Here is a 27,943-nt window from a genome sequence, read left to right on the forward strand (position 1 = left end):
AGCCCTAGGCCCCTTGCTCACTGAGAGCCTGCGTGCTACTATGGCCACTGTCATCGCCTCATCCCCCAGCACTGGTGGCTGCCTTGGCCTTCCCTGGAGTAAGTCCAGGCGCCAGCATGGCCCCCATAGTGTCTGCTGAGGTGGGGCCCCCGCAGCCCCGCACCCTTGCCCAGCCCAGCTGGACAGGCGTAGAGGCTCTGGCTCCTCCTACACCTCCAGACTCAGCTGACTCAGCTGACACCTCCTGACTCAGCTGACCCAGTGTGGCCAGGTCCAGCTTCCCGGGCAGCTGCCCAAAGCTACCAAGTGACGCCATATGGAAGTGAAGGGGGAAGGAACGCTCTGGAAGGCAAACTTCAACTCTGAGAGACAGGAGATAGGAAGGAGCCAGCGCACAAATGTCTCCTGTTTCTTACCAGATGAACTGTTTTGAATAATGCTGTGTTCTCTATGCCCTGCTGGAACATCTCGTATGACCGAGCAAGCAGCCAGGTCTTTGGTGAAGCTGTGACCAGCTCAGTCATGCAACACTTGCTTCCCTCCTTGCTGGCCCCGCTTCCATTTCCTTCACTCTGTCGGCCCCAGGAGTGTACTCGGAAGGGTCTCATAAGACAATACCCCAAAAGGAATGTCTCAGAGGCAAAAGTTTCTCTTTTGACTTTCTCCTGCCTCCTGTCTCTAGCCCTTCATTCTCCACTAAGGCCAGACAGAAACTCTAATCCCTCTTCTCCAAGGTGGGTCATAGAAACCAGAACCCTTTTCCCCAAAGCCAGCCATAAAACCTAAAAATATTACTCTAAAATTTCCCCCCTTTTCTGTGTAAAAACTGGACATTTTAAAAATGACATTATCTGATATACTTTGCTTAATTATAGGTCATCCGACCCCCATTCAAGAGAGGGTCCTGCCCACACCCGGAAGGAAGGAATGCAGCTCAGAGAGGCCAAGAAGAATCTAGACAGACAGGCCTTGCTGGGTCTCCTCATTCAGTCTGTTAGCATCAGATCCTAGCCTTTTGTCCAATCATGTTTCTACATGGCTGTCCGTACTTTGTTGAACCTAAACATAAACCTAAGAAAAGTTTCACCTGTATCTTTGGATCTTCATTCTGAAGGCTTCCATGTCATGTAAAACTATGATCAAATAAATTTGTGTGCCTTTTCTCCTATTAATCTGCCCCTTTGGCCGGGCGTGGTGGCTCACGCCTGTAATCCTAGCTCTATGGGAGGCCGAGGCGGGCGGATTGCTCGAGGTCAGGAGTTCGAAACCAGCCTGAGGAAGAGCGAGACCCCGTCTCTACTATAAATAGAAAAAGATTAATTGGCCAACTAATATATATAGAAAAAATCAGCCGGGCATGGTGGCGCATGCCTGTAGTCCCAGCTACTCGGGAGGCTGAGGCAGAAGGATTGCTTGAGCCCAGGAGTTTGAGGTTGCTGTGAGCTAGGCTGACGCCACGGCACTCACTCTAGCCTGGGCAACATGCGAGACTCTGTCTCAAAAAAAAAAAAAAATCTGCCCCTTGTCAGCTGATTTTCAGGGAATCTTCAGAGGGCAAAGGGAAATTTTCCCTTGGTCTCTACAACCTCTAACTAAAGCATTTAAATTTTGCCTTGGGCTCTGTTTTCCGGAGAACCAGAGCAGCAACATATCACATCTGTTATTTGAGGATCATCTCAGGGCCAGTTTTCTATGGCGCTTACATTGGGAAATGATTTAAAGGACTCCCTTGGTGGGACATAAGCCTAGCCTGGACATTGCCTTCTACCTCCTATCAGGCCTTCTGTCCATCCCACTGAACTCTCCTCTCCAGGAAAAAGGCTGAATGAAACCCCAGATCCTTTGAATAACAAGAAGAGAGCATTGTGCATTTATTAAAACAACATATAACAAACCCAGTTACCAGCCCATGTGTCGGGGACAGGCACTGAAATACAGTACATCATCCCTTTCTAGGCCTGTGGGTGCTACCCAGTCCTCCCACCCAGGAAAGGAAGTGGGCAGCTGTATCAGCCTGGCTTCCTTCCCCTCTTTCTGACAGTCGCCAGTGACACAATGGTCTGGCATTATCATACAAAAATTCCTTTACAAAAAGCACCAAGTTGGCATACATATACAAGTATATACAAAAATCACATTTTAAAAATGTACAAAATATTCCATTTTGCACCAACGTAGAAAAGTGTCCTGTGTGATTGTTTCAAGCATGTTTCCAACTCTGGTTCAGTGGCTGCTGGACACAGCAGTGGGGTCCTACTCTAGTCCCTGCTCTCTGAGCAAAGAGAAGACACACCTTCCCATTGCCCCTCCAAGGGCCCCGACCCCTCCCACCCTGGGCCTGTCACCAAGGCAGCCGGGCCCACCCCCACCCTCCCCAGTCTCTCTGCATCTGGAGGGTCTCTCATTCATCCAGCTAAGGAGTCCTGGTGACCTGAAATAAAGCAAAAGACACAGAGGCACATGGTGAGACAGGGAGTACAAAACTCCAGAAGACTACCCTATATTTTTCAGCTGGATTGGAATTTAGTTCCAGTAACTATGGCTTGAAAAATAACATTCCCAAGTTATGTGCTAATCAGCAAACATGTCATTCCTATGCTCCAGACGCTGTGCTAAATGATTATCTAATTTACTCCCCACTACAACCTTTTGAAGTCACTACTATTAGGCCCCATGCATGGATGAGTGGCCCAAGACTCCGAGAAGTTTCGAACTGCTTCAGATCACACAGCACTAGTCTGGACTACAGCTGCGATTCCAGACCCAGGCTCTTAACCAAACTGCCAGCTCAGCAAACTCAAGTGCCTTCGGGGGGCCAGCAGATGACAGGAATGAGTGAAGGAGGCAGGCGTGACTGTGGTGGGGCCAGGCAAACCCATGTAAAGGGGACAGCCACTCCCCAGAGCCAGCACTCTGGGACTGGGGAAAGTTCAAGCCCAGCAGTTTGCTCTTTCCAAATTTTCACATGAAGGTGAAAATGCAGCTTCTTAGTAGAAGTCTCTTTATTATTATTTTTTATTATTATTCCTTTAAAAAAAAAACTCCTAATTTTTAAAATGTTAGCAACTGATTTTTTAACATTTTTAAACACTGTGCTGGCCAAACATAACACCTCAAAGGGCACAGCCTGGCTCATTAGGCCCTTGTCTTTGACCTCTGCCACCTATCTGTCTTTGACTTCCCTTACCTGTCTTTGACCTCTGTTGTACTGTCTTGCTTCCCATTTAAGAAGATCATTTAGATGTAAAATGGGAGCTTTTTATTATGAATAGTTTAGGGGTTTGGGGTTTTTTTTTCCCCCTGAGGATAAAGAGCACAGGACTTTACCCTAAATAAGTTTAAAACATTCTGGGAACAGGACTAAGCGTCATTCCCAATGTCTACCGCAGCACTTCACACATGGTAGGTATCTCCTGTTGTTGTGGAATGGAGGGATGAAGGAAGGAATGGATGGAGGGAGATGAATTTCTTACCTTCTTCCTTCCCCTCTGTGGACTCTTCCTCTTCCTGATCTTCTTCAATGAACTCTTCCTCTTCCTCATCTGTGAGCAAGAACAATTGCGTTAGGATGGGGCTGGTTCCTCAAGGAGCTACTAGGAGAGGCAGGCTGGAGATGGCGCTGTCTAAACACCTGCCCATGCGCTGGTCAGGGTCAGACAGCGACACAGGGACAGCAGTGGCTCAGAAGGTGATGGGCTTGCCAAACCCAAGCCTCATAGAGGCCTGCTCCTGCGATCCTCTGCCCTCCCTCTGAGGATGTGAGGCTTTGTTCCAGAAGCAGCAGCAGCTTCTGTCACCTGCTCTGCCTGTGACATCACTCAGACAGATAAACATCGCATGGGGAGAACGGGACAAAAACTCCTTGATCCTCAGGGATCAGAGTCCTGGCCTTGAGGGAACTTGCTCAGCCTTTGCAATCTGCTCTCTCAGCCCCCCTATCCCATTTCCTCTTTGCTTGGCCTCCAGAGAGGTGAGCATGGGGTGGGAGCATGTCTGAGCCATCTCTGGACCTGAGCTCTCTGAAGCCGAGCACGGGACAGTGACCGAGCTGCAAACTATGTCTTCACTGTCTCACCTGGGCTGCCACCTTCCAGCTCTAACAGGGAACATACTTCCCACCCCTTCCCCAGGCCATCTCCTCAATCTTTTGGGGCCCCATAGGGGCCACCACAGTCAGAGCATTTGTCAAGAGTGTCTCCAAATCAACAGCCAAAATTCCAACCAAATAACTGTGATCAGTGCATAACCCAGGGGTTTTATTGCTATTTAATCGTGATCACAATGACTACTCATAACAGTGTTTACTGAGGACTTAATATGTACCGAGTGTGGTGCTAAGTGCCAAATATGCATTGTCATACCATCCTCACAAGAGTCTGTGAGCGGGATGGCCCTCAGTGGGGTCTGTGTGGGCTACTTGCTAAGCTGTGTGGCCTTCGAACAAGTTGCTCACTCTCTGAGCTTTAGTTTCCTCAGCTGCAAAAGGCAGAAGATAACAGCACCTATCTCATCAAGTTGTATTAAATATAGAATTTATGCCAAGGGCCTAGTGCCTAGGACATAAGAAGTGTTCAGTAAATTGTAGCTGCTGGTACTCTCCCATTTTTACTGATGAAGAAACTGAGGTTCAAGGGGATTAGGAAGAGCAGTGCAGGTCTTCACAATGCTGTGTTCACATGGTGTGACCCACTCTCGAATAGTTTAGCTTAGGGTCGGTAATAGTGGCGCAGATAATCTGCAGCAACAAATGTAGCTGAGTCCATTGGTATCTCAGCTTTGGGATGTATTTTGTCCTAACCCATGAGTAGGGTATATCTGGGGATCTGAGAAAAGACTTCACACCAGATACTGAAGGAGGTGCCCAGAAGCTTTGCTCTTTCTCATGCAAGCCCATTTATGGTTCTTGCTTGTTCCTGCCTACACACCCCTTTTCCTCTCTCTCGCTCAGCTGGTCACCGGAGCATCATCCCCTCAGACTAACTCAACAGTCAGCTGGATCGTCCTCTCTTTCCCTGCTTATAGCTACCTTCAGCGGCGAGACCTCCAGTAAATTAACATCTTTGCTTCTCATCCAGTTTCCTCATTTCCCTTCTTCTTTTCCCCCTTATTATTGTTGTGGTTGCATCATTGCAATTATTAGAGGCTCTTCTATGGAAGAGTAATTGTAAGCAGGAATGAGGACATAATATTGATAAATTAAGGTGCCCAAGTATCATAAATGGAAGCGTTAAGAAGCTGAAGCTAAGACTACCCTTAGGCAATAACTGGTATGTGCCTAGGACTCTATAGAACCTTTCTGCATCAATATCCAATTTGTTGCAACAGCACTATGAGGTGGCCATTATTAGAGGGCCCACTTCCAACCTAATTTTTAAAAGTTAGAAAATGAAATTCGGCCAGGCGCGGTGTCTCAAGCCTGTAATCCTAGCACTCTGGGAGGCCGAGGCGGGAGGATTGCTCGAGGTCAGAAGTTTGAAACCAGCCTGAGCAAGAGCGAGACCCCGTCTCTACTATAAATAGAAAGAAATTAATTGGCCAAATAATATATATAGAAAAAATTAGCCGGGCATGGTGGCGCATGCCTGTAGTCCCAGCTACAGACTACAGGACTACAGACTAAGAACTCGGGAGGCTGAGGCAGGAGGATTGGTTGAGCCCAGGAGTTTGAGGTTGCCATGAGCTAGGCTGACACCACGGCACTTGCTCTTGCCTGGGCAACAAAGCAAGACAAGAAAGACAAGAAAGACAAGGAAGAAAGGAAGGAAGGAAGGAAGGAAGGAAGGAAGGAAGGAAGGAAGGAAGGAAGGAAGGAAGGAAGGAAGGAAGGAAGGAAGAAAGGAAGAAAGGAAGAAAGGAAGAAAGGAAGAAAGGAAGAAAGGAAGAAAGGAAGAAAGGAAGAAAGGAAGAAAGAAAGAAAGAAAGAAAGAAAGAAAGAAAGAAAGAAAGAAAGAAAGAAAGAAAGAAAGAAAGAAAGAAAGAAAACGAAACTCAGAGAGGCAGACGGGGGCTTGCCAAAGGTCACACAGATAACAAACAGATGGCCAGAACCAGGATTTGAACTTAGTCAGGTCTGTCTGTTCCAGACACCATGCTATTTGTACTGCCCCAAGAGGCCTCCCGCCATGAATTTGTACATAATTTACTGAGCCTTGACTATACACCAAGCACCATGCTAGGCTCTCGGCTCTTCTAGAAGTTGGCTGTGTGAGTTCGTCTTGATCTCTGGGATCTTTGCTAGTGTATCTGCCTCCCCCGTGGGGCTCAGTGGGAGGGATGCTGGCTTTCAGGGGTCAGGCAGTCAAGTCGGCAAGCGGCACCACCACCTTCTTTACCTGTCCCAAAGTCAATGGCCCTCAGGGTATCCGCTATGTATTCCAAGTCCAAAGTGAAGTAGTCCATGTTTTCAAAGCCTGGCTCTGTCTTCCCCAGCTGGCAGCCCTTGGAAGCTTCCACAATGCTGTGGGGGAGAGAGGGAGAAGCCGGGTGAGATCTCCAGGGCTCAGTGCAGGGAGGGGTGTCTTAGCTCCCACTCCACGAGTGCACGTGCCATGCTCACACCCAGACCTCCCACTTAGGGGTTTCCCTGGAGGGGTGAAGTACTTCCTCCCCAGTCTCCTCTCTGGGGCGGCAGAATAGATGGTCCAAGAAAGTGCAGTAAGCAAAGATCAGGAAAGCTAGCCTAAAGCGAGACCTCCCAGCAGACCTAATGCCTGGGGTAGTGGGGCCTGGACAGAAGTCAACAGCCCTGGTAGGAACCAGGGCCTTGGATCACAGTCCCTGGGGAGACACTGACCTTTTGATGAGAGGCTTGGCACTCTGTGGGGGGAGAGAGAGCAAAGGTTAGGATTGCAGAGGACGTAACCCCAGGAAACCAGCAAACCGGCAACTGGGTGTTGCAGATGGACACTTGGTGCCATTCCCTAGCCCAATTGTGACCTGCTCCCCATCCCAAGCTGAACAGAACTTGGATCTTTTTCCCTCTGTCTGTGGTCTACACAGGTCTCAGTCATCACCCTGGGATCCTCCCATTGTCCTGGCAGGAACTTGGGTTCTAGGGGTATTAGTCCAAACATTCCTAAACCCTGAAATCTCCAAGCTAAGAATCATATCCTAATTGCCTTTTCATACCCAATGTCTAGCACAAAGCCTGGCCCACAGTAGGAGCTTAGGAAACTTTTTACTGAACTGAATTGTAAAGTCTTATAGCTGAGCCTTTTCTGTCCTCCCCAACAAGCTCTTCTAGTGCAAGACTGTCTGCTTCATCGCTGTGGCTCCACCTCAGTGCCTGGCCTACAGTTGGTGCTCAATTAATAGTCTCTATATAGAACACTATGTTTTGCAGTTTACAAAGCCCTTTCACAAACATCCTCTTATTTGATCCTCAACAAATCAGGAAGAGGAAGGTAGGGATTGTTATATGCCCATTTTACAGATAAGGAAACTGTGGCTTACAGGGATTTAAATGACTTAAACCTTAGACAGGGCTGCAGAGTCAAACTGACCCTGCCCAGGCCTTCCTAGTCCTGCTCACCAAGAGGAAGGTGGCCCCACCAGGCTCATCCAGGGACTGGATGGCCGTCTCCACAAGCTTCGTGGACTTTTCAAGCTGCTCCTGGTACTGCTGGATGAGGGCCTCGATGAAGCTGAGCTTCTCCTCCTGCTCTTGTGTGATCCGCTGCAGCAGCTCACTCTTCTTCTCGTCCAGGATAGCGTACAGGACGTCAAACTTCTGGCTCAGCGTTTCCTTCACCTGGTGACTGTTCTCCTGAGGACAGAAATCCTACAGTCACATCCCATGGGGCCCTTACTCCCTACCCCCAACACTCCTTTCCAGGGACAGGAGCAAACAATCTAAAGCTCAGAGAGCTCTTACTAAACCCCATTTTACAGAAGATGAGGCTTAACAAGAAGAAAGTACTAGTGAGGTCTCACAGTTACTCAGCACACCAGTGACCTTCGGAGGCTGGTGTCATGGAGAACAGCTAGCCCCTTCTTCAAAAATAGAGGCTCTAGGGTCACATGGCATGACATGTTCTGGGCCTCCCATATGCCCCAAGTCATACTCTTCCCTTCGTTTTAGAACCAAGACTGGATTTGGGAAGCTCTGCATCCTTTGTTCCAAAGAGAAGTGGAAAAGCAGCTCCTCCCCCAGCTCCTCCCCTCCTCAATTCCCTTCTCTCCAACACGGATGTTGCGTGTCAGGTTCCTCTCCTGTAGAATGGGTATAATAGCAGCTCCTCGTCAGACTGGGAGCCTCTCCTGGGTGATCACAATGTATGCTGCCTTCCTTCAAACCTACCCTTCACCGGGCTCTTTGTCCACTAGCCGCTATGATGACTCTTCCCCCATCTCATCTCCAAGTCCCCACCCCAGATGGAGATGCAAAGTCATGGATGCTTTTTCTGGGATTGAAAACTTCCCTTTTGCCCTCGACAGTCTTGCTACTCAACGTGCGGTCCGTGGACCCAGCAGCTTGGGCAAACCCTGGGAGCTTGTTAGAAATGCAGAATCTTATGCCTCATTCTAGACCTGCTGGATCAGAACCTGGATTCTAACAAGATCCCTGGGTGATTCGCATGCACTTTAAAGTTTGAGAAGTCTTGGTCTACAGCAAGCACACGGAGAACATTGTTCCGAATAAATTATTCAGAGGAATTATTGGTGGGACGCTCCCTAAGGTCAGGGACCAGTTTCTCATCCCAGCACCTTGGGCAGGGCCTGACACACAACTGTGCTCAAGAAGCATTTGCTAAGTGAGTGGACAAGTGGATTAGTCCCTCCCCTGCCATCCAGGCTTAGCTACCCCGGGATCCAGGCCCCAACCTTTAGCCACAACCCCTGGGTGAGTCTTCCCCAGAGACCAGGCTGCACTGGGAGACTTCGAGCCCCAAGGCAGGGCTATTCTGTCCCCTCACCTTGGTCACTCGACAGGAATCCTCCAGCTGAGTGATGATGGTCTGCACACGGTCATTCCCCGCCACCAGCATGGAGATACAGTTACTCAGTTCAGTCTAGATGGGGGTTGGGGGGAGGTCAGGAGAGGAGAGACAGAAATAGCTTCAGGGCTGGCCTGCTAGGACATGGCAACAACGGTGGCGCCCTCCCTCCCCTCTCTGCTAGAAAGAGCCTCCAGTAGGGGTGTGGCCTTTCTTTCTGGGGTGCAGCTCTGGCCCAGAGCAGAGGATATCAGAGAGATAGTACATCCCTAATTTTATGGATGAGGCCGAGAATGGGGAAGTGAGCTTCCTAAATACACAGCAAGGGACTGGTGCGGGGGGGGGGGGGGCTTATTTCTAAGAAGAAAGGGACAAAGAAAAGAAAGAGAGTTCTAGAAGAAAGAGACCAAGAGAAGAGTGGGGAAGAAAGAGTGTGGAAAAGGGGGCTACAGCTTACTACAGGGACAGGGTGGTGGGACCCCACAGGCCCCGGGAGAGGGCTCTAAGCTGCCTTCTGCTACAAGGGGATGCCAAGCCTGGGAGAGGTGAGGGGCATGGGAAGATACATCCAGGCCTAAGTACGCTGGGATGGAGAGGCCATGGCCTGAGAGGACCCTCGTGGCCTGGCCCTGGGGTCTGACTTCTCCCCTGTGGCCACACCCAGGTGCTCTCAAGTGGCTCTAAGTATAACCCATGAGCTCAGCCACCTCCCCCAGGAAGGCAAGGGCTGCTGTCCCTGCGGCTTGGGAAGTCCCTCCAGAGGGACTATTGGAAGGGCCGGCTCAGCAGATCTACGGGATCAAATCTACCTCCTGAATCATCCTGCCGTGCCCAGCAGCCCCAGGCCAGGGGTAGAAGTGGCTGGAGCCAGTACCTTTTGTCCCTGGAAGACGTTCTGCAGCGGGGCCACCTCACAGGCCTTGTGGGCCCCAAACACCTTGCACATGGAGCATGTGGGCACCTCACACGTGAGACAGTAGATGTTGATTTTCTCATCTTCGTGTTCCTTGCACATGGGGTGGCTGCCCTTCTGCAGGGGCCGACTAGGGTGGAAAACAGTCACAAGTCACGGGGGGGGGGGGGCCTGCTCCCCCCACCAGCTCCAACCAAAGGACTCTAGCCCAGACTTGCATTCTGAACTTTCAGTGGCTGGCTGCCCCAAAACTTTTCCTTTTCATCCTCTGGGGACCCAGGACCAGAGAATCCAATGACACCTTACCTGTCACCCCATCCTTTTTTTTTTTTTTTTTTTCTGAGACAGAGTCTCACTTTTGTTGCCTAGGCTAGAGTGAGTGCGGTGGCGTCAGCCTAGCTCACAGCAACCTCAAACTCCTGGACTCAAGCGATCCTCCTGCCTCAGCCTCCCGAGTAGCTGGGACTATAGGCATGCGCCACCATGCCCGGCTAATTTTTTTTATATATATTAGTTGGCCAATTAATTTCTATTTATAGTAGATACGGGTCTTGCTCTTGCTCAGGCTGGTTTCAAACTCCTGACCTTGAGCAATCTGCCGGCCTCAGCCTCCCAGAGTGCTAGGATTACAGGTGTGAGCCACCGCGCCCGGCTTGCCCCCATCCTAAGGCTCAATCTCCAGTGACGGAGTTAGCCTTGAGGCTCTGCCAGTACTGAGGACACAGGGACAGTCACAGACCTCCAGTTCTCCAGCCTGGAGGCATTTTAGAGGAGAGGAAACTGGGCCTCAGAAAAGTGGATTGACTTGCCCAAGGTCACCCAGTGAATCAGGGCGGGGAGGCTAGAGTTCATTTGCTCTAAGTATAGTCACTGCCGCTCTTGGTTGTTGCAGGCTGGGCTCTGAGCTAAGCGATTTACACTGATGCCCTCATTTAATTCTATATTTAATCCACCAGACTGTAACCTCCTCCAAGGCAGGGAAGCTTGCCTGTTTTCTTCACCCTTGAACCTACAGTGTACAGTACCTAGCACAGAGGCATGGTAATTAAATACAGGTAGAAAAAATGAATCAAACTGCTAAATTTGACTGGCTTTAAAAAAATAAAAAATAAAATAAAATAAAAGAATGAATCAATAGCTAGCATAGCAGTTAACATAGTAGTTAAGAATATTCACCCTGGGCCAACTAATATATATATAGAAAAAATTAGCCGGGCATGGTGGCACATGCCTGTAGTCCCAGCTACTCGGGAGGCTGAGGCAGAAGAATTGCTTGAGCCCAGGAGTTTGAGGTTGCTGTGAGCTAGGCTAACACTACGTCACTCACTCTAGCCTGGGCAACAGAGTGAGACTCTGTCTCAAAAAAAAAAAAAAAAAAAAAAATTCACCCTGTAGTCAGTCACACCCTCTCTCTCTCAGCTTCACCACTTGCTAGCTGTGTGGCCTTAGACAAACCTCTCTCCCTCTCTGAGCCATAAGGATGCCCCTAAAGATGGGAGAGAAGCAGTGTGTGTGTGCCCCAAGTCACATAACTAGGACGTGAGTAGCCCAGGGCTGTCCAACGGCCCAGCACAAGCCTGGACTCCTAGTCCAGAGGTTCTCCCAGGGTCCACGTCTCTTTCTTCCCTAACATGCGTCCTTAGAACACCTTTCTCCCTGGATCTCTTTCTCCACTTAGGGTCCCTGGCTTGTTATTTGTGCTTCTCTTGGGGCAGTGGTCATTTCCTAACCTCAATTGGATCTTTTGAGTCTAGGTCTCACCCCACCCTACAACCTCCGCTAGACTCTATGCTCATTTACAGTGACGTCCTGTCCACACCACCCCTGACCCCCAGCCCCTAATGTAACAGGCGTCTCACAAACCTCGAATGGTGACTGCCCCATCAGCGTCAACACCTCACCTCCGAACACTTGCATGACTGTTCACACCCAGGCTTTATTGTCCCCTCAAGTTCTTAAATAAGCCCCTTTCCAGACTTGTCTTTTTGCATCTGGGCCCAGGTCCCCAGTCCCCAGTCTCTGCCACCTGCCTCCATGCACTGGGAAGGGAACCCAGGCCTGCAGTGCTGAGGGTGAGGCAGGGGCCAGTACCCGTGCCTGCCGCCCACCCAGGCGCCCACTCCCCAGGCCAGGCTTCCACATCTGGCTTCACATCAGATGTTCTGCCACTTATTCACTTTGTCATTTTGGACCCGTGATTTTGCCTCTCTGAGCTGGGGTTTCCTCTCAGAGCCACAGCAGGCATGGCAAAAGCTGTCTGTAATTTTTAATTTTTTTTTTTTGGACATTAGGTTTCCACTTCTGTGTGATGTCTGTAATGAATGTGTATTGCCTGGCACAGAGTGGACTTTCAATAAAGGGCAGCTGTCATTGTCATCCAACTACGCAGCAAGGCCTCAAAGCGTTCAAACACAATATGCTCTTCATAGGTCGACACTAAGTGGACTAATAATAGACGTGACATTGATTTTATTTGTTGTAATGATCAACAATATGTTGTTCACGTTTTTGTGGTGTTGAGCCCGAGCAACATAAGAGGCAATCTAGCATAGCCCCATTAAGAATATTCCCCATGGGCCAGGTGTGGTGGCTCACGCCTGTAATCCTTGCACTCTGGGAGGCTGAGGAGGGCAGATAGCTCGAGGTCAGGAGTTCGAAACCAGCCTGAGGAAGAGCGAGACCTTGTCTCTACTATAACTAGAAAAAAATTAATTGGCCAACTAATATATATAGAAAAAATTAGCGGGGCATGGTGGCGCATGCCTGTAGTCCCAGCTACTCAGGAGGCTGAGGCAGGAGGATTGCTTGAGCCCAGGAGTTTGAGGTTGCTGTGAGCTAGGCTGACGCCACGGCACTCACTCTAGCCTGGGCAACAAAGCAAGACTGTGTCTCCAAAAAAAAAAAGAATATTCCCCATGGAATCAGTAACCTCTCTTTCAGCTTCACCACTTGCCAGCTGTGTGTCCTTGAATAAACCTCACACCAACCCTCTCTGAGCCTCCATTTCCTCAAGGTAAAATGGAGATGAGAATGCCTTACGGGCTGGGCGTGGTGGCTCACGCCTGTAATCCTAGCACTCTGGGAGGCCAAGACGGGAGAATTGCTTCAGCTCAGGAGTTCCAGACCAGCCTAGGCAAGAGCGAGACCCAGTCTCTACTATAAATAGAAAGAAATTAGCCAAACAACTAAAAATAGAAAAAATTAGCGGGGCACAGTGGCACGTGCCTGTAGTCCCACCTATCTGGGATACTGAGGCAGAAGGATCGCTTGATCCCAGGAGTCTGAGGTTGCTGTGAGCTAGGCTGAGGCCAGGGCACTCTAGCCCAGGCAACAGAGTGAGACTCTGTCTCAAAAAAAAAAAAAAAAAAAGAATGCCTTACAGGGTTACTGTGATAATTAGATAGGGAAAATGTCTGGAAAGGACTTGGTACAGGGCCTACACACAGTAGGTGCCTAATAAACATTTGATATTTTAAACATTTTTCATCAGTATCCTACTTGACAGTCACAATAACAGATCTTACTATCTCTACCCTTTTGCCGACAGGAAAAAGGAAGCTTCAAAGCTTCAAAGATCCCACAATGCGTTAGTCTCAGGCAGATGAGCAAACACAGCTCCCCAGGCCAGGGCATTTGCTCCCTAGACCTGGCCCCTCACCTTCCCCTGGGAGCTTGATGAAGGTTTTAGACCATAAAGGCTGTGAGCTCAGCAGCCTGGGAGTCTAGTCAGGATGTCCTGATTTGTAAAGATCTCCCCTGTAGCTGTGTCTCTCCCCACTCTGAGGCCAACACTGCACACCCTCCACCACTCACAACATTCTGCCCGCAACGGAGCTATTGTATTATTACTAACAAGGAGACTTGGAGCTAGATTGACTGGGTCAATTCTCAGAGCTTCCACTTCCTAGCTGGGAAACCTTGGCCAACTGACTTCACCTCTTTGAGCCTCTGTTTCCTCATCTGTGACATAGGGATAATAAAAGTCATGCCTGATCCACAGGGCTATGGAGGCACTAAGATGAAGCATTCCCAGGGCCCGGCACCGTGCCTGCTGGCGCATGGGAAAATAGCCATTGCTGTCGTTATAGACAATCTGGCTGTGCTTTCTCTGGGGACCAGGGCCACTCAGCTGGCCCCAGTGCCTGTCTCCCACTCTCTCATCTCGTCTCTCCCCCAGTCTCTGTCTCAGAATCACCTAAGAAGGCGCCTAATGTCTGGGCCCCTTCCTATTCACTGAGCGATCCAGCGAGCCAGGCTTGGGGGACATGGGCCCTGCCTTGGGAAGAGGAGAGTGGCTCTGGGAACTGGCTGGTGCAGCTAGCCCAGCGAGGGGCCTGGATCCTGAGCAGGTGAAGGAGGAAGAAGGAGCCTGGGACAGCCTGGCACGGCATGACTGGGTGGGAGGATGGCCCCCCAGCTGCCGGGAGGACCAACCTGGAACACTCCTGCTTATAGATGTCAATGATGTTCTCCACCAGCAGATTCCTCTGTAGACCGTACACGCCGTGACGATCCATGATCACCTCGTGGCGGCAGGAGGGGCAGCGGAACCGGCCTCCAGACGTGGACATCGAGCCGCCCCGGTTGGTCCAGTATGGATTTGCAGCCTGCAGGTGGCAACGGTTGCCGTCAGGCCTGGGCTCTGTCCTCAACCCTTTCCCTTCGAATCTCTTATTCTCCTTCCCCTGACACCCCAGCCGCTCCCGTCAGGCCAAACCACCTGGAGAGCCCCCCACTTCCACACGGAGCACCCAAGTAGCAGCCACGCCATCAACAGGTTTGGGAGTCGGCGGAGCTGGGTTCAAGTCACCATTACTCTCTGATCTTACTCTAGGCAAGTGATCTTACTCTCCAAGGCTCAGTTTGCACACTCATGAAATGGGCATTACAAGTAGAGCAAGCTCCTAACGCCGCCACTTTAAAGATTAAACAGTGAGAGAACATTGTGTAAAGTGCCCCTGGGGAACCGCCAGCACACCCAGTGCCACTCTTTTCTCAGGGAGTGGAGCCCTCCTGCCCCCATATTATAGGGAATGGCCCCAAAAGGGAAGACTCATCTACTGCCCGGTGCCGCCCTCCTGCCCCCCTCCTCCCAAGGCTCTGGGCCCCTGCCACCTGGAGCTGGCTCCAGCCACAGGGGTCTGGTTTCTCTCTCCTCTCCCCTGTCCCCACCCCCACACTTATCGCTTGAGTTGTTTGACTGTTGACTGGAGAGTCAACAGGGCGCTGAGGACAGGGGTCGGGAGCTGCGGGCAGGGCGGGACGGGAAACCTGCGTCATGGAGAACCACGGGGGTGGCCAGAGCCACCTCCCAGGCCCCCCTGCCCAGTCCAGAGGCCTCCACAGGGGTTCACTTCAGAGGGGAAAGAGCCAGGCCCCGTTGGAAGGCTAAGAGAGAAGGGATTTCATCGCAGGGAAGCTGAGCCTCCTGGGGCCCCAGGACAAGGCCCTGGCCAGCACTGACCTGGAAGATGTCGTTGGCACACTTCCGGCAGAGGTTGTGCTGGCACGGCAAGATGACCACCGGCTTGGTAAACATCTCCAGGCAGATGGGGCAGATCAGCTGCTTCTCCAAGTTCTCCATGGGGTTGCCATCCTGGATCAGGCCTGACTTATAATCCATATTGTGGGGTGTTGTGGGGGCCCACCTGGCTGTCTCACTCTACGCAGATCCTGGGGGTCTGGCCTTTGTCACAATACACCCAGTTGGGTCCTCTTTGCCTTCTCCTGGTGCCCGATTCTGTCTTGGTCTGGGGCCCCTCTGATATTTATAGCTGAATCTTGGTCACATGAGCCCCGGGAGGGGACCAGCTGAGCATTCCGATGCCAAGTGCCTGGCGAGGCTTGAGTTTCCTCCAAGCCTGAAAGACTGGGCCTCTCAAATCACATGCAAGGATGAGCAATCACTGTCCCCCGGGATGGGGGTCGTAAACAAGGACAGCCTGTTCAGAGGCAGGGTTAGGCAAGGGCTGGGGGCCCAGAGTTTCCTCCAGAAATCGGTCACCCCGTCCCCTGCACCAGGCAAGTAAGGGAGGGAGGGGACCCAGCAAGTGTGCCACTGGGATTCAAGGGGTTAACAGCCAGTGCCCCCTCACTGGCCAAAATCAGCTCTGTCCCCTCCTCTGGGTCCCAGCAGCTCCCAAGATGAGGAGCTGGGGCAGCCCCTCTCTCTGAGCCCACCCCTCTGCCTCAGACCTGAGCACAGCATTTTGCCAGAGACCCTGGAGACCCTGCCTCAGCCAGCCCGTCCCTCTACCCCTTGGCCACTTATGCCACTTAATGCTGAAAGGGCTCCCTTGAGATGCAGTCTGGTCCCCTCATTTTACAGATTTTAAAATGGGTCTAGAAAAGGAAAGGACCTTGTTCGAAGACACTTAGAAGATAAGTGGCAAAGCCAGGATCTTATTCATTCATCACACGTTTTTCTGAGTACTAGCTTGCAGCAGGTACCAATGTGACAGAGAGATGTGATCTGTTTCCCTGTCTTGAGATGCTCACAGCCTGGGAAGGGAGACAGACAGGAATAACACTCACGAAGTGCCATGGAGCCCTGCCTGGACACTCAGAAGTTAGCCAGAGGCTCCCCTTGGCTCTCAGCACAAGTTTTACTTGTTCTCTGTTTTTTCAGGATACCTTCCACATGGGCAAGTAGAAGTCATTGGAGCAGTTCTGATGGCTGTTCCTAAGGTAGAATCTCATGCAGGGGTTTGGGGGTCACCTGATCTATGGTGCTGGGGCAGAAAACTGGGAGCAGTGGCCCCAGGCCCCAGGATGAGCCTAGGAGGCTGTGGATCATGCAGGAGGAGTCTGCAGGATGGCAAGAAAGGATTGACTGGAGCCACAAGACAAGACCAAGGGCAGAGGAGCTGGGAAAGAGAGGGGATGGGAGCAGGAGAACCAGTCACAGAAAAAGGAAGAAGCCTTGAAACCAAAAGGCCAGAGAATTTCAAAGTTGTCCCTCTCAGATGTTAATGGCTAGTTTTAGCTGAGCACTTACTATGTGTCAGGTACTGTGCTATATGTGTTGTATGCATTATTTCATTTTGTCACCTCAACAACCAATGATATAAGAACCATTATATCCCCATTTCATGGGTGAGGGAGCTCAGGCACAGAGAGGTAAAATAACTTGTCTGAGGTCACACAGCTAGCAAGAGGTAGCTCTAGGATATGAACCCAGAGATGCTGACTCAGGAGCCCAAGCTCCTGGCATCTCTATTGGACTGTTTGGGTCAAGTCAGCACTGCTAGGCCAGCCAGGGGTTGCACAAGGATGAGGATTGGAGAGAAGCCACCCTTGTGTTCCAGGAAAATGGGTCTCCACTGCCAAGGAGATAAACCACAAAATGTTTGAGCCTATCATGATAATCATGTTTCCTTTTGCCTAATGATATGGTCAGTGAGACCCAAGGACAAGTCTGTTGGCTAAAGATAAAGGACTTCCTCTATCATAAAAAGTAACTTGTGCAAGAAGAAATCTTCATTTTTCTCTTTGAATGGGGTTGTGAGACAGTGGGGCAGCTGCGTTGCAAGCATGAGGGGACAAGACTGAGGAAGAAGTCGACTTCCTGAGGATGGCAGAGTGGACTCTAGAAGGCACCTGGGTTATGGATGGCATCTTGCACCGCCAAGTCCTCCAACCCTGGAACTACCTGCCTCTTGACTCCTTATGACGTGAGATAGCAAATGTCACGATAGTGTAATTACTCTGTCACTGGCAACAGAAAGCACCCCATAAACATTCATGATTCCAACTCCTGTATGGGGACAATTCTCAAATCTCTAATTCCAGTTCAGACTTCTCCCTCCCCTAAGCTGAAGATGTGTTGGAGAATTCTACTAAGATATTTCAATAGCACCTCAAACTCATTATACCCCAAACAGAACACTCCATCTTTCACAATACCTGGCTCCTCCTTCCTTTCTTCTTGTCTCCTGTCTCAGTGAACAGAACTACCCTCTGCCCATTGGTACCAACCAGGCATCTGAGAGTCATTTCAGGGCTCCCCTCCCACCCGCCACACACCCAACCAGTCTCTGCACCAACCATGTCCATCTTTGCATCTCACTTGTCATATTACTGTCATCGGTGTGGGGGTCCAATTCTCCCTCTGGGCTTTGAGCACTTTGAGGGCAAAGACTGTATCTATTCATCTCCATACTCCTAGTGCCTGGCACATAGTAGGCACTTAACAAATGTTTCTCGAATGAGTAGATGTGTGAATGAGTGAGGTAAATAATGGAGCAGACGTTGCTGTCAGATCTGGGGATGATTAAGGCACTTGAGCAAGTTTTTCTGGCTGAGATGGTGCAGCCAGTGGAAAGTACTGGAGATGAGGGATTGGGGATCATGGAGTGAATTCTAAAGCCTTGGGAAGGAGAGGGATGCTCCAACCTTTGAGCTGGGAGGATAGAAGGAAAGAAAGGATGAAGGTGAGGATCAGAGGTTTGGGTGGTAGAGAGAAAGGTGCTTGTATTTGATGACCTTGGTCAAGAAAGTGTTGAGGTCAACTTCTGAGGCCAAGTCTCCCCAGTGGGGAGGGTAGCGCCAGCAGGTGGTTGGTGGAAAAGCTTTGAACCAGCCAGTATGGAACACAGGAGGAAGTGCTAAGAGAGAGTGAAGGACCTGGGAGCAGAAGAGCCCGGCCGATGTTTCCCAACACAGATTTGTCATTCGCGAGGAGCCATCCACAGGGTCCTGTTGACTTTCTCCAGCCGTACTTGGCAGCCCAGGTGCCGAAGCGAAGCAGATGGACAGTGGGACCGACTCCAGCCCGGGCGCTGGCACAGCTGGCGCTGCTGAAAGTCAAGGGTGAGGGGGGGAAATTCCCACGTGGCCGTGCTGGACATCAAAACATGTCTTGTCATTTAATCCTCACAACAGTCCTGCAAGGGAGGTATTATGGTCTTCACTTTGTCCCAGGAGGAAGTGAGGTTCAGAGAGTTAATTGGTTTGGACAAAGCCACACAGCTACAAGTGGCAGAGCCGAGCCGGGGTTCGCATCCAAGGTAGCCTGATTCCTAAATCTGTGCTCTTCTCACCGAAGCATTTGCTAAGTGCTTATGATGCGCTAGATATTGTGCTAAGTCCTGTCCCTCCATCCTCTCGTTCAGTCCTGCAGTAACTCAGGGAGGCAGGGGTCATGATTTTCCCTGTTTTGCAGCTGAGCTATGGAGGGTCAGAGAAGGAATGTCACATGGCCAAGGTTCCCCAGCAGTGAGTGGCAGAGCCAGCATCAGAACCAGAAAATTATAAACCAGTGTCATTACCAGTCAATAGACCATATTATACCACTACGGTACTGGCAGATGAAGATATAAATATGGAAACTCAGTGGCGTGTCTGGGCCCGGAGCCCTTAACCACTACATTTCACTGCCTCCTTCTCTGCAAGTCACTTTGTTTATTTATTTTTACTGTTTATCAATGAAAATTTCAAATACACAAAGTAGAGAAAATAGTATAATGAACTCATGTGACCAAACCCACATCTAACTTTCAGCATTTCCCCAATCTTATTTTATCTCTACTCCCATACACTTTTTTTCTGAAATATTTTAAAGCAAATCTTAGACACCAAGGCATTTCACCCATAAATACTTCAGTGTGCATTTCTAACTGATACGGATATTTTTACAGAATCATCATGCCATTATCTTAACAAAAATTATAATAATTTCTTAATATTATCTAATTCCCAGATCATTTTCAGAGGTCCCTGATGGTCTCAATTTTTTTTTTTTTTTAGTTAGCTTGTCCAAATCAGATCCTAGTGAGGTCTTACATGTGGCATTTTGTTGTTTTTGTCTCATGAATCTCTTTTAATCTATAATAGTTGCCTTCCCTCCCATTCTTCTGTGCTATTGATTTGTCAGAGAACGACACTGGGTATTAGGATTCTCACTTTTACACGTCAGGAACTGAAGCTCAGAGAGGTTAAGTGACTTGTAGAAAGTCACCCAGCTAAGAGACAGACTTCTCATTTGAGATTGCCCCCAAAGTCTGTGTCACTAGTGGGAGAAGCGGTAGTGCCTGAGGGGGTCCCAGTTGGGTAGGAAACAGGCATGGCAGCAGGGAGAATGGTCTGGGCCTAGCCAGGAAAAGAGAGAGGTAGAAAGGAATCATAATTTTGACTGATTCAATACTTGCAAGTAGCTGGGCGTCTACAGTTTTGCGGCACTATTTCATTCAGTCTTCACAACCGTAAATAGGTCATGTTTTATTTATTTATTTTTAATCGGCAAGCAAAAGTTGTATAATTTATGGTGCACAACATGAATTTTGATATATGCATACATTGTGCAATGGCTGAATCAAGCTGGTCAGCACGTGTATCACCTCACATGCTTAAGCACGATGCCAGCAAGCCACTCCCAGCCTCGGTTTCTTCATCTGCCAAGTGGAGCAGCTGTAGGAGATGATCCCGAGGGTCCTTCATGTCCCCGGTGGTGGCCGGATTCTCGGAGGAGTGCTCTTGCAATGACACAGGCCCAACGGTGGTGACGCTGGAGAGGAAACCACCCTCCGTCTCCCCTTTCACACCCACATGGCTCAGGCTTGTTGACATGCTTCCCTGGTGCATCACGGAGCAGATCTTTTTCACATGCGCGTGCCTGTTCTGCTCCGTTACTTCCCGTGGAGGGTGGGGTCTGCCCTGCCTTTCTCTGGATTTCCCCTCAAGCCTCTGCAGTGCCTAGAACACCCCCAGAAAGAGGGTGAGGAGGTACAGGGACTTTTTTTTTCTTATGATTTAAGATCCCTGTCACATGCTTTGATGTCATCCTCATCGAAGAACCATCCCAAATCACAGGATCAAACCAATGGGTCATCTGATCCAGCGGCTAAAGCCAGAGCACTTGGCAGAGGCAGGTCTGTGGGGTCTGGGACACAAAGCTGTGCTCCAGGTGCCAGGGCAATGTCCACCAGGCCTGGCCTACATGCCACAGAAAGGGAGCAGAGTGTCCCAGGACCTCACCACTCATGGCCTGGGCCGGGAGCCCCACAGGCCTCCTCCCACTGTCCCCAGGTCCAGATAACACTTGTGGACAGTTTCAAGGGCTCTGGAGAAAGGGTAGTCTTCAGAGAAAGGGATTGCCCCAGGGGACATGGGGGCCCATAGAGTCTGGAGGGGGCTCTGCATCAGTGATCCTGAATAAAGTATCGAGAGTGCTTTACAAGCTGTGAGCAGCGATAAACCCTGACTGTAACCCTGAGAGCACAGAGCAGCAAAGGGGCTGCTCTGGGACCAACAGATCTGAGTTCAAGTTTAGACTCCTCCATGTACCAGCTCTGCTGTCTTGGGCCAGTTACTTAACCTGTGTGTGTCAAGTTCCTCATCTGTAAAATGAGACTTGGGTACAGTAATGATCTCCCTGGGCCTTTCTGGTCCTGAGAGTCCGGGATTCTGGGTGACTGTTCTTCCTGGTATTCTACCCTTTTCTGAAAGCTGATGGCACAGAGGTGGGAGTCCATTTGGGCAGGCACGTGGCACATGTCTGACACATGGCAGACACTCAACAAATGTTGTTAATTTTATCACAGTCAGGGGAGTAATTACTAGCCAGCATTTACTGAACAGTTACTATGGATAACTCCATGGTTTGTGTATTATCTATTGTTGTATAACAAATTCTCCCCAGACTTAGCAGCTTAAAACAATCATAAACGTTTATTATATCACACAGTTTCTGTGGATCAGAAATTCAAGAGCAGCTAAGCTGGGTGGTTTGGGCTTAGAGTCTCTAAGGCGGTTATTGTCAAGATGTTGGCTAGGGCTGGAGTTCAGTTTATCTGAAGGCTTGATTGGCGCTGGAGAACCCACTACCAAGATGGTGCACTCAGGAGGTTGGCAAGATGGTAGGAAGCCTCAGTTCCTCGGCACACGTACCTCTGCACAGTGCTGCTTGAGCATCCTCATGGCATGGCAGCTGGCTTCCTCCAGAGCAAGTGATCCAAGTGAGCAAGACAGAGTGCTCACGTCACTTATGCTCTGACCTGAAAAGTCACACACTATCATTCCCACCATATTCTATCAGGTACACAGACTATCCCTGATACAGTGGGGAGGCACCAACACAAAGGCATGGACACCAAGAGGCAAGAATCACTGAGGACCATCTTGGAGGCCGGCTATCACAGTCTGTTATAAATATTTTATAGGCTTTAATTCATTCATTATTTCATGAGGTTGGTACTATTATCATCCCCATTTTACAGATGCAGAAAGTAAGTCACAGAAAGATTAGGTAACTTGCCTATGGTTACACTACTAGGAAATGGTCTGGGGCATTTATGGACTAAATGCTTGTGTTCCCCCAAAATTCATATGTGGAAGCCCTAAGCCCAAATGTGATGATATCTGGAGATGGAACCTTTGGGAGGTAATTAGAGTTAGATGAGGTCATGAGGACGGGACTCATTAGCGTCCTTATAAGAAGAGACACAAGAGAGTGTGCTGTGGGCTCTTGTTCTCTCCCGCTCTCTGCCCCCACGCACACCTAGGAAAGGCCCTGGGAGCACATGGTAAGGTGGCAGCTACCTACAAGGCAAGAGAAGAGGGCTCAGAAGGCAACCTAGCTTGATCTTGGACTTTCCAGCCTCCAGAACTGTGAGAAATAAATTTCTGTTGTTCAAGACACCCAACACCCAACCTGTGGTATTTTGTTATTATATCAACCTGAGCAGACCAATGCAGGCATGGAACCCAGAGGGTTCGAGATTTGAGCTCAAAGAATTGGGTCATTTGGCCCTTGCTCCTGAGCACTTCCTCTCTCTCTGCCCTGGCTGTCCAGCTCCTCCCCTGGCTGGGTGAAAGACTCTGTTCATTGAGAGCAGGGCGCCTGGGTGGCGCTGGGAAGACTCAGAAACAGGATTGGAGGAAGCTTTGGTGGTAAACTCCAAGTCCAGGGGCGAGGTGCTGACCCAGATGTTCCTGTGCTTGCACCCCAGGGAGGCAGGCCTAGGGGCCTAGCTGCCCACCCCACCTGGCCTGCTGCCCCCCTCCTCCACAGCTTGAACCTGAGGTTTGCCACACACACCAAGGGGACCATCCAAAAGCAAGGGGACTATAAACAGCAAGCAGGAAGAAAACAAACTATATTTAAACCGGCAGTTGCTTCATAACCAAAGCTAAAAGACAAGTAACCAGTGGGGAGAAAACATTAGAAACATGTGGAAAGACCAAGTGTCAATGTCCATAATACATTAAACATTTAGGAATAAACAAACGATGCAAAAAGCAAACTCATAAAAGAATAAATGCCAATGCCCCCCAAAAACAAAAACAAAAAAAGGTGCTTATCCCCACTAATTAAAAAATATCACATCAAAACCATAAACATCTGCTTTTCTTCTATCAACAAAAATATTAAAGAATAAAGATTTTTTTTAAAATATTTATTTACATAATTTTTTTTCTTTTTTTATAGGCCCAGTTAGACCGACTAAGTCACAAGATTAAAGATTTTATCAATAAAAATATTAAAGATTAATGATATCCAAGCTTGGTGATGGTGTAGGGATATGGGCACTGCCGCTGCTCTTGACCTTGGGTGGGGAGTGCCACTTGACAAAATAAAAGTGTAAAATATTCATACATGTGACTCAGCAATTGTATTCTGACCAATCTATCTAATAAAAAACTGCAAAGATGACAGAAAGATATAATTAACCCCCATAATATGTTGAAATAAAAAAAGATGTAATTAGACAGATAGAGATATTCAGATATATAGATCTATTTACACACCTAGATTTTTTTTGTTTTTGCAATAATGTTTGTCATAGTAAAACTTTAGGGACCCAAAAGCTAAAGATCAGAGTGTCTAAAAAAGAAAAAAAGAAAAAGAAAATAGATATGTAATTAGATTTTTAAAATTAAAAAAAATTAAAAAAAAAACCTTGGGAACAACCCAAACGTGCATCAATGGGACAAATAAACAATTTGTTGTGTGGTTACACAGTGGAATGTTATACAGAATTAGAATAAACAAATATTGCCACATGTGACAACATGGATAAGTGTCATGAACAGACTGTTGAGCAAAAGAATACACCCTGTAGCTTTCATTTATGTAAAGTTCAAAAAATGCAAAACTAATCTAAGCTGTAATTCAGGACAGTGTTACCCTGGGGGTGGGGTGGCTAGAAGGAAGCATGACAGATTCCAGGAGTGCTGGTGACAGTCTGCTTCTTGACCCGGCTGTGGGTCACACAGCGGTGCTCACTTTGTGAAAAGGCACTGAACTTTACACTTATGAATTGTGTACTTTTCTGAATGAATATCGTACTTGAAGAAAAAGTTTATTAAAAAATAAAAACAAAAGCATACCCCAATAAGCACCCCAGATGTCCAGGGAGAAAAATAAATAAAATACATGTATACATAAATATTCTTCCAATATTAAAAATTTTTGATGTTGAGCTTTCTTTATTGAATACCAATATGGAAAGATGTCAGTAATGCATTGTTAGGCACAAACAAAAACACACCCTGATTACATGGAATCTGATCCCCTTCTATTAAAAACATAATATAGGTTGGTATGTAAATCAATGTACACATCAAGAATGTGGTGGGGGCATAGAAAATGGATAGAAAGAAATGCCCAGGTTGTTAAAAATTACGAGCCATGCTCCTTAATGAGGCCCTTTAACAAGGCCCTTTAACGAGGCCCAGCAGGAAACCTGAGCTGCAGCTGAGCAGAGCTGGGCCCTCACCTCTGTTGGAGCCCAGCCCTGGCCAGTAGGCTGGGGACATTTAGGATCAGAGTTTCTGGAAGCACTGCAAGGTGAGCCTGGAGCCCCCAGAGCAGCCAGGTCAAGGCTGTGTGTGTGTGTGTGTGTGTGTGTGTGTGTGTGTGTGTGTGTGTGTGTGTATGTGTAAAGGCCCCTGCGAGGTAGAGTGAGGACATGAGAACTAGCCCTAGTGTCATAGGCTCCGGATCGTGGGTTGAGGTGGAGAAAGGAGCAGGGGCACAGCCCTACCCAGGGACCCCAATTAATCATCACAACCCCCAGGACGCCAAGGTTAAGTACCTTGCCCAGGGTCACACAGGTAGTCAGTAGACTAGCCAGGCCTTGAACACAAATCCTCCTGAACCTCGAATTAGGGGTCTGCACTGGGCTGGGGAGGGGGAGGGGAAGACAGCCGAGAGGAGTGGGCTGCGCTGTGCAAACACCCAGAGCCCTACAGCAGGGCCCACAAAAGCAGCCTTGGCCCAGTGCCTGCAGCCCAGCCACCGTATGGTGCAAAGCTCAACCTCTGAATCTGGGGCTCTGAGCTGAGCGTTCTGTTAGCTCAGCACCGACACCGACACCTCGGGCTCCAGCTTCCAGCAGCCTGGAGGCTGGTACTGTCCAAAACGGATCCCAGGAGCAAGAGCCAGGCCAGTCTACTGTGCCTCTACTCACAGCCACCCCTAACCCAACTCACCTCCGCCCCTCACTCCCCGCCCCTTCACCCTTGCTGGCCCTGCCCGTGGGTTCTGAGTCACTCAAGACGGGAAGAGCATTGAAGAGAAACAAGGGGGTGGGGGCAGTGGGGCAGGGGTGGCTAGAACCGCCTGGTCCCGGGTAAGTCCCTGAGTTAGAGCCAGATGTGGCCTGGCTGGTTGTCCTAAGCAGCTTAGAACAAGCTAATTTCCTGATGGTTGATGGGGTGGGGGACAGCAGTCAGTAGTCGGGAGTCTACTGTGTACCAGGTTTATTCAGTCCTTACAACTGTAGGTATTGGTGTCCCCATTTTATAGATAAAGAAACTGAGGCTCAGGTAGGAAATAACTTGCCCAAGGTCACTCACAGCTTGGACTTTGGAACCAAGGAAAACCTAGATTTTGAGCATGGCCCTGCTATTTAGTAGCTGGGTGGCCTTGGGCAAGTTACTTTATCTCTCTGAGCCTCAGCTGTCTCATCTAAAAGATGATATTAAATTAAAATCCAACTTATGAAGTTATTGTGAGGATTAAAAAAGATAATGCTAAAACTCTTAGCATGGTGTTTGGTGTATAGAAGGTCCTTAGCAAATGTTATTATGATTAATTTAATTATCTGACGAGTGAGAGGGTTCACTCCCTAAGAGCAGTAGGGCCAGGGAAAGTGTACAACCCTGCCTGACCAATCCAGGTCGTCTTCCTGAAAGAAGCAGCGTTTCCATCCCAGTTTACCCGATGACCCCGAGTCCCCTGCGTATGCGTGTGGTTGTGGTGGGGCAGGCGGGGGTATCTGGGAGAAGGTGGAACAACTCAGGCAAGCGGAGCTGCCTCGGTCTGGGTGTGGGGAGGTCAGGTCAGGTCTACACCCAGGCAGGCCTCCAGACTTCGTTCTGGGAGGATGTCACAACAGCGAGCTTAGGCACCTTGGATGATAAACAAGTTGTCACCTTCCAAGCCCCAAGTGAAGCTGATAGACCCTGGCAAGGCCAAGGAGAGGAGACGAGGCCCATCTATAAATACCCTGTGACTCAGGCACAGCGTCCTGGTGAAAGAGCCACTTGTGTTTGTCGCTTTGTTGCTCTGGGGAGGCATCCAGCTCCAGGGGGTATAGGTCTGGGCCGCCCTGAAGTCTCACGCCTCCCAGTGTCCTCTGCGGGGGCAGGTTTGGGGTCTGGGTCCAGACCCAGCACGGCCTGGCTTAGTGTCCAGTCCGTTACGGGACTCAGAGAGAACATCTCACCTCTCTGGCCTTCCAGTCATTCGCGAACTGAAACGTGTGGACGTTCCCTACCTTTGCCAGGTGGGCTGTGAGGCAGGATGGCCTACTGATTGGGCACACAGAGTTTTGGTGCCAGAAAAATGTAGGCTCAAGTCTCAGCTTAATCCCTTAACTAGCTATGTGACTTCAAGCCAGGCAATTTACTTTTCTGAGCCGCAGTTTCCTGAACTGTAAAATGGAGATAATAATGAGACTTCCTCCACAGGATTGTCACGAGGAGGGGAGAAGAGATTGTCTGTAAGGCACTTGGTACAGTAGCTGGCAAGCAGTAAACACACGGTTATGATCAGTATTATGATTACAGATTACACTGTCTAAAATACTTTGAAAAAGGGTTCGTTGGGGATCTGGTCTCCCCCAGAGAGAGATTTCGGAAGCCAGTGGTTACCCCAGAACTTTAACCATCTCTCTGCTTCCCAAGTATAAAGAGCATCCTACCTCAGGGCCTTTGCACATGCCTAAAATAGTCTTCCCCTTCTCAGCTGAGATGTCACCTCTTCAAAGAAGCCATCCTTAACCACTTTGTTTGAATAGGTCCCATTCCATTACTCCTGGACTCAGCACCTATTTGGTTCTTCCCTAATATTTAACACAATCTATAATTGTTTTACTCAATTTCTTTGTTTGTCAATTATCTGTTCCCATCCCCCACCCAAGAAAATGTCTGTTCTATAAGTGCAGGGATTGGATGGGTTCTTTCACTGCTATCTTCACAGCTCCTGGAATAGTACCCAGCATACAGTAGGAGCTTAGCAAATATGTGTGGAATGAATGAATGATCCAGTCCCACCTATCTCCTAATATCCCCTTTCTCTGATTATCTGCTCCATGAGACTGGCTTCCCACTGTTTCCCCGTCCCAGCCTCCTCATTCTCTCCTCCTGTGTGCCTCCACTTGGAATGCCCTTTCTCCTCTGCCCATTCAAACCCTGCCCAAGGCTGAGCTCCTATTGGGCCTCCCCAGGAAGCCCACTCACCCACAGATCAGTTGCCCTTGTGAAGTGAACCACCTATTCACCTGTACATGGTGGCCCTGCTCCAAGCACCACTACTTACACGTGACCTTGAGCAAGTCACTTCAACTGTCTGGGTTCCATTTTCCCCAGTTAATCCCATCCTTGGGATTCTTTACAAAAGAAATCATTCAAAAGAAGAGGAAAGCCATAAATGCCCAAAGATATACTCTGAAGCATCATTTAAAATAGAAGAAAAACACGAGTTGCTGGTTTTCCTTTAATGAGTAGTATTGTAGCCGGCTTATGCTTCCTTTTATAGCTTTATTTCTATCCCAACTTGGCATAATACTGAATGAGTTAATAACATTTTTTTATTTCCTGATCTGTTTCCATTGTGTAACTATGGTGATTGGTGAAATAAAGTGCTGAA

The 27,943-nt window shown here is 49.1% G+C and overlaps 1 protein-coding gene across 1 annotated transcript; it reads right to left on the minus strand.

Annotated features, from left to right (window-relative positions):
* Positions 1–1,841: 1,841 nt before the first annotated feature.
* TRIM63 (tripartite motif containing 63) lies at positions 1,842–15,604 on the minus strand. The gene is made up of 9 exons (XM_075995371.1): positions 15,314–15,604; positions 14,284–14,456; positions 9,811–9,979; positions 8,916–9,011; positions 7,532–7,765; positions 6,794–6,816; positions 6,333–6,457; positions 3,474–3,542; positions 1,842–2,431 (listed from the first exon to the last, which is right to left on the minus strand). The coding sequence occupies exons 1-9, from the start codon at positions 15,470–15,472 to the stop codon at positions 2,406–2,408; spliced, it is 1,074 nt and encodes a 357-aa protein (XP_075851486.1). The 5' UTR covers positions 15,473–15,604; the 3' UTR covers positions 1,842–2,405.
* Between the last annotated feature and the right edge of the window lie 12,339 nt (positions 15,605–27,943).

The sequence above is a fragment of the Microcebus murinus genome, chromosome 2 (genome assembly GCF_040939455.1).
Source record: "Microcebus murinus isolate Inina chromosome 2, M.murinus_Inina_mat1.0, whole genome shotgun sequence".
Taxonomy (NCBI): Eukaryota; Metazoa; Chordata; class Mammalia; order Primates; family Cheirogaleidae; genus Microcebus; species Microcebus murinus.

Bases quoted from the DNA above. Each gene is read 5' to 3' on its own strand.
- TRIM63 (XM_075995371.1), bottom strand. From the start codon at position 15,472: ATGGATTATAAGTCAGGCCTGATCCAGGATGGCAACCCCATGGAGAAC. The intron at 9,012-9,810 runs GTACTGGCTCCA...ACCCCCATCTAG, and splicing joins ACGTCTTCCAGGGACAAAAG to ACTGAACTGAGTAACTGTAT. The intron at 6,458-6,793 runs GTCAGTGTCTCC...TCTCCCCCACAG, and splicing joins GCCAAGCCTCTCATCAAAAG to CATTGTGGAAGCTTCCAAGG.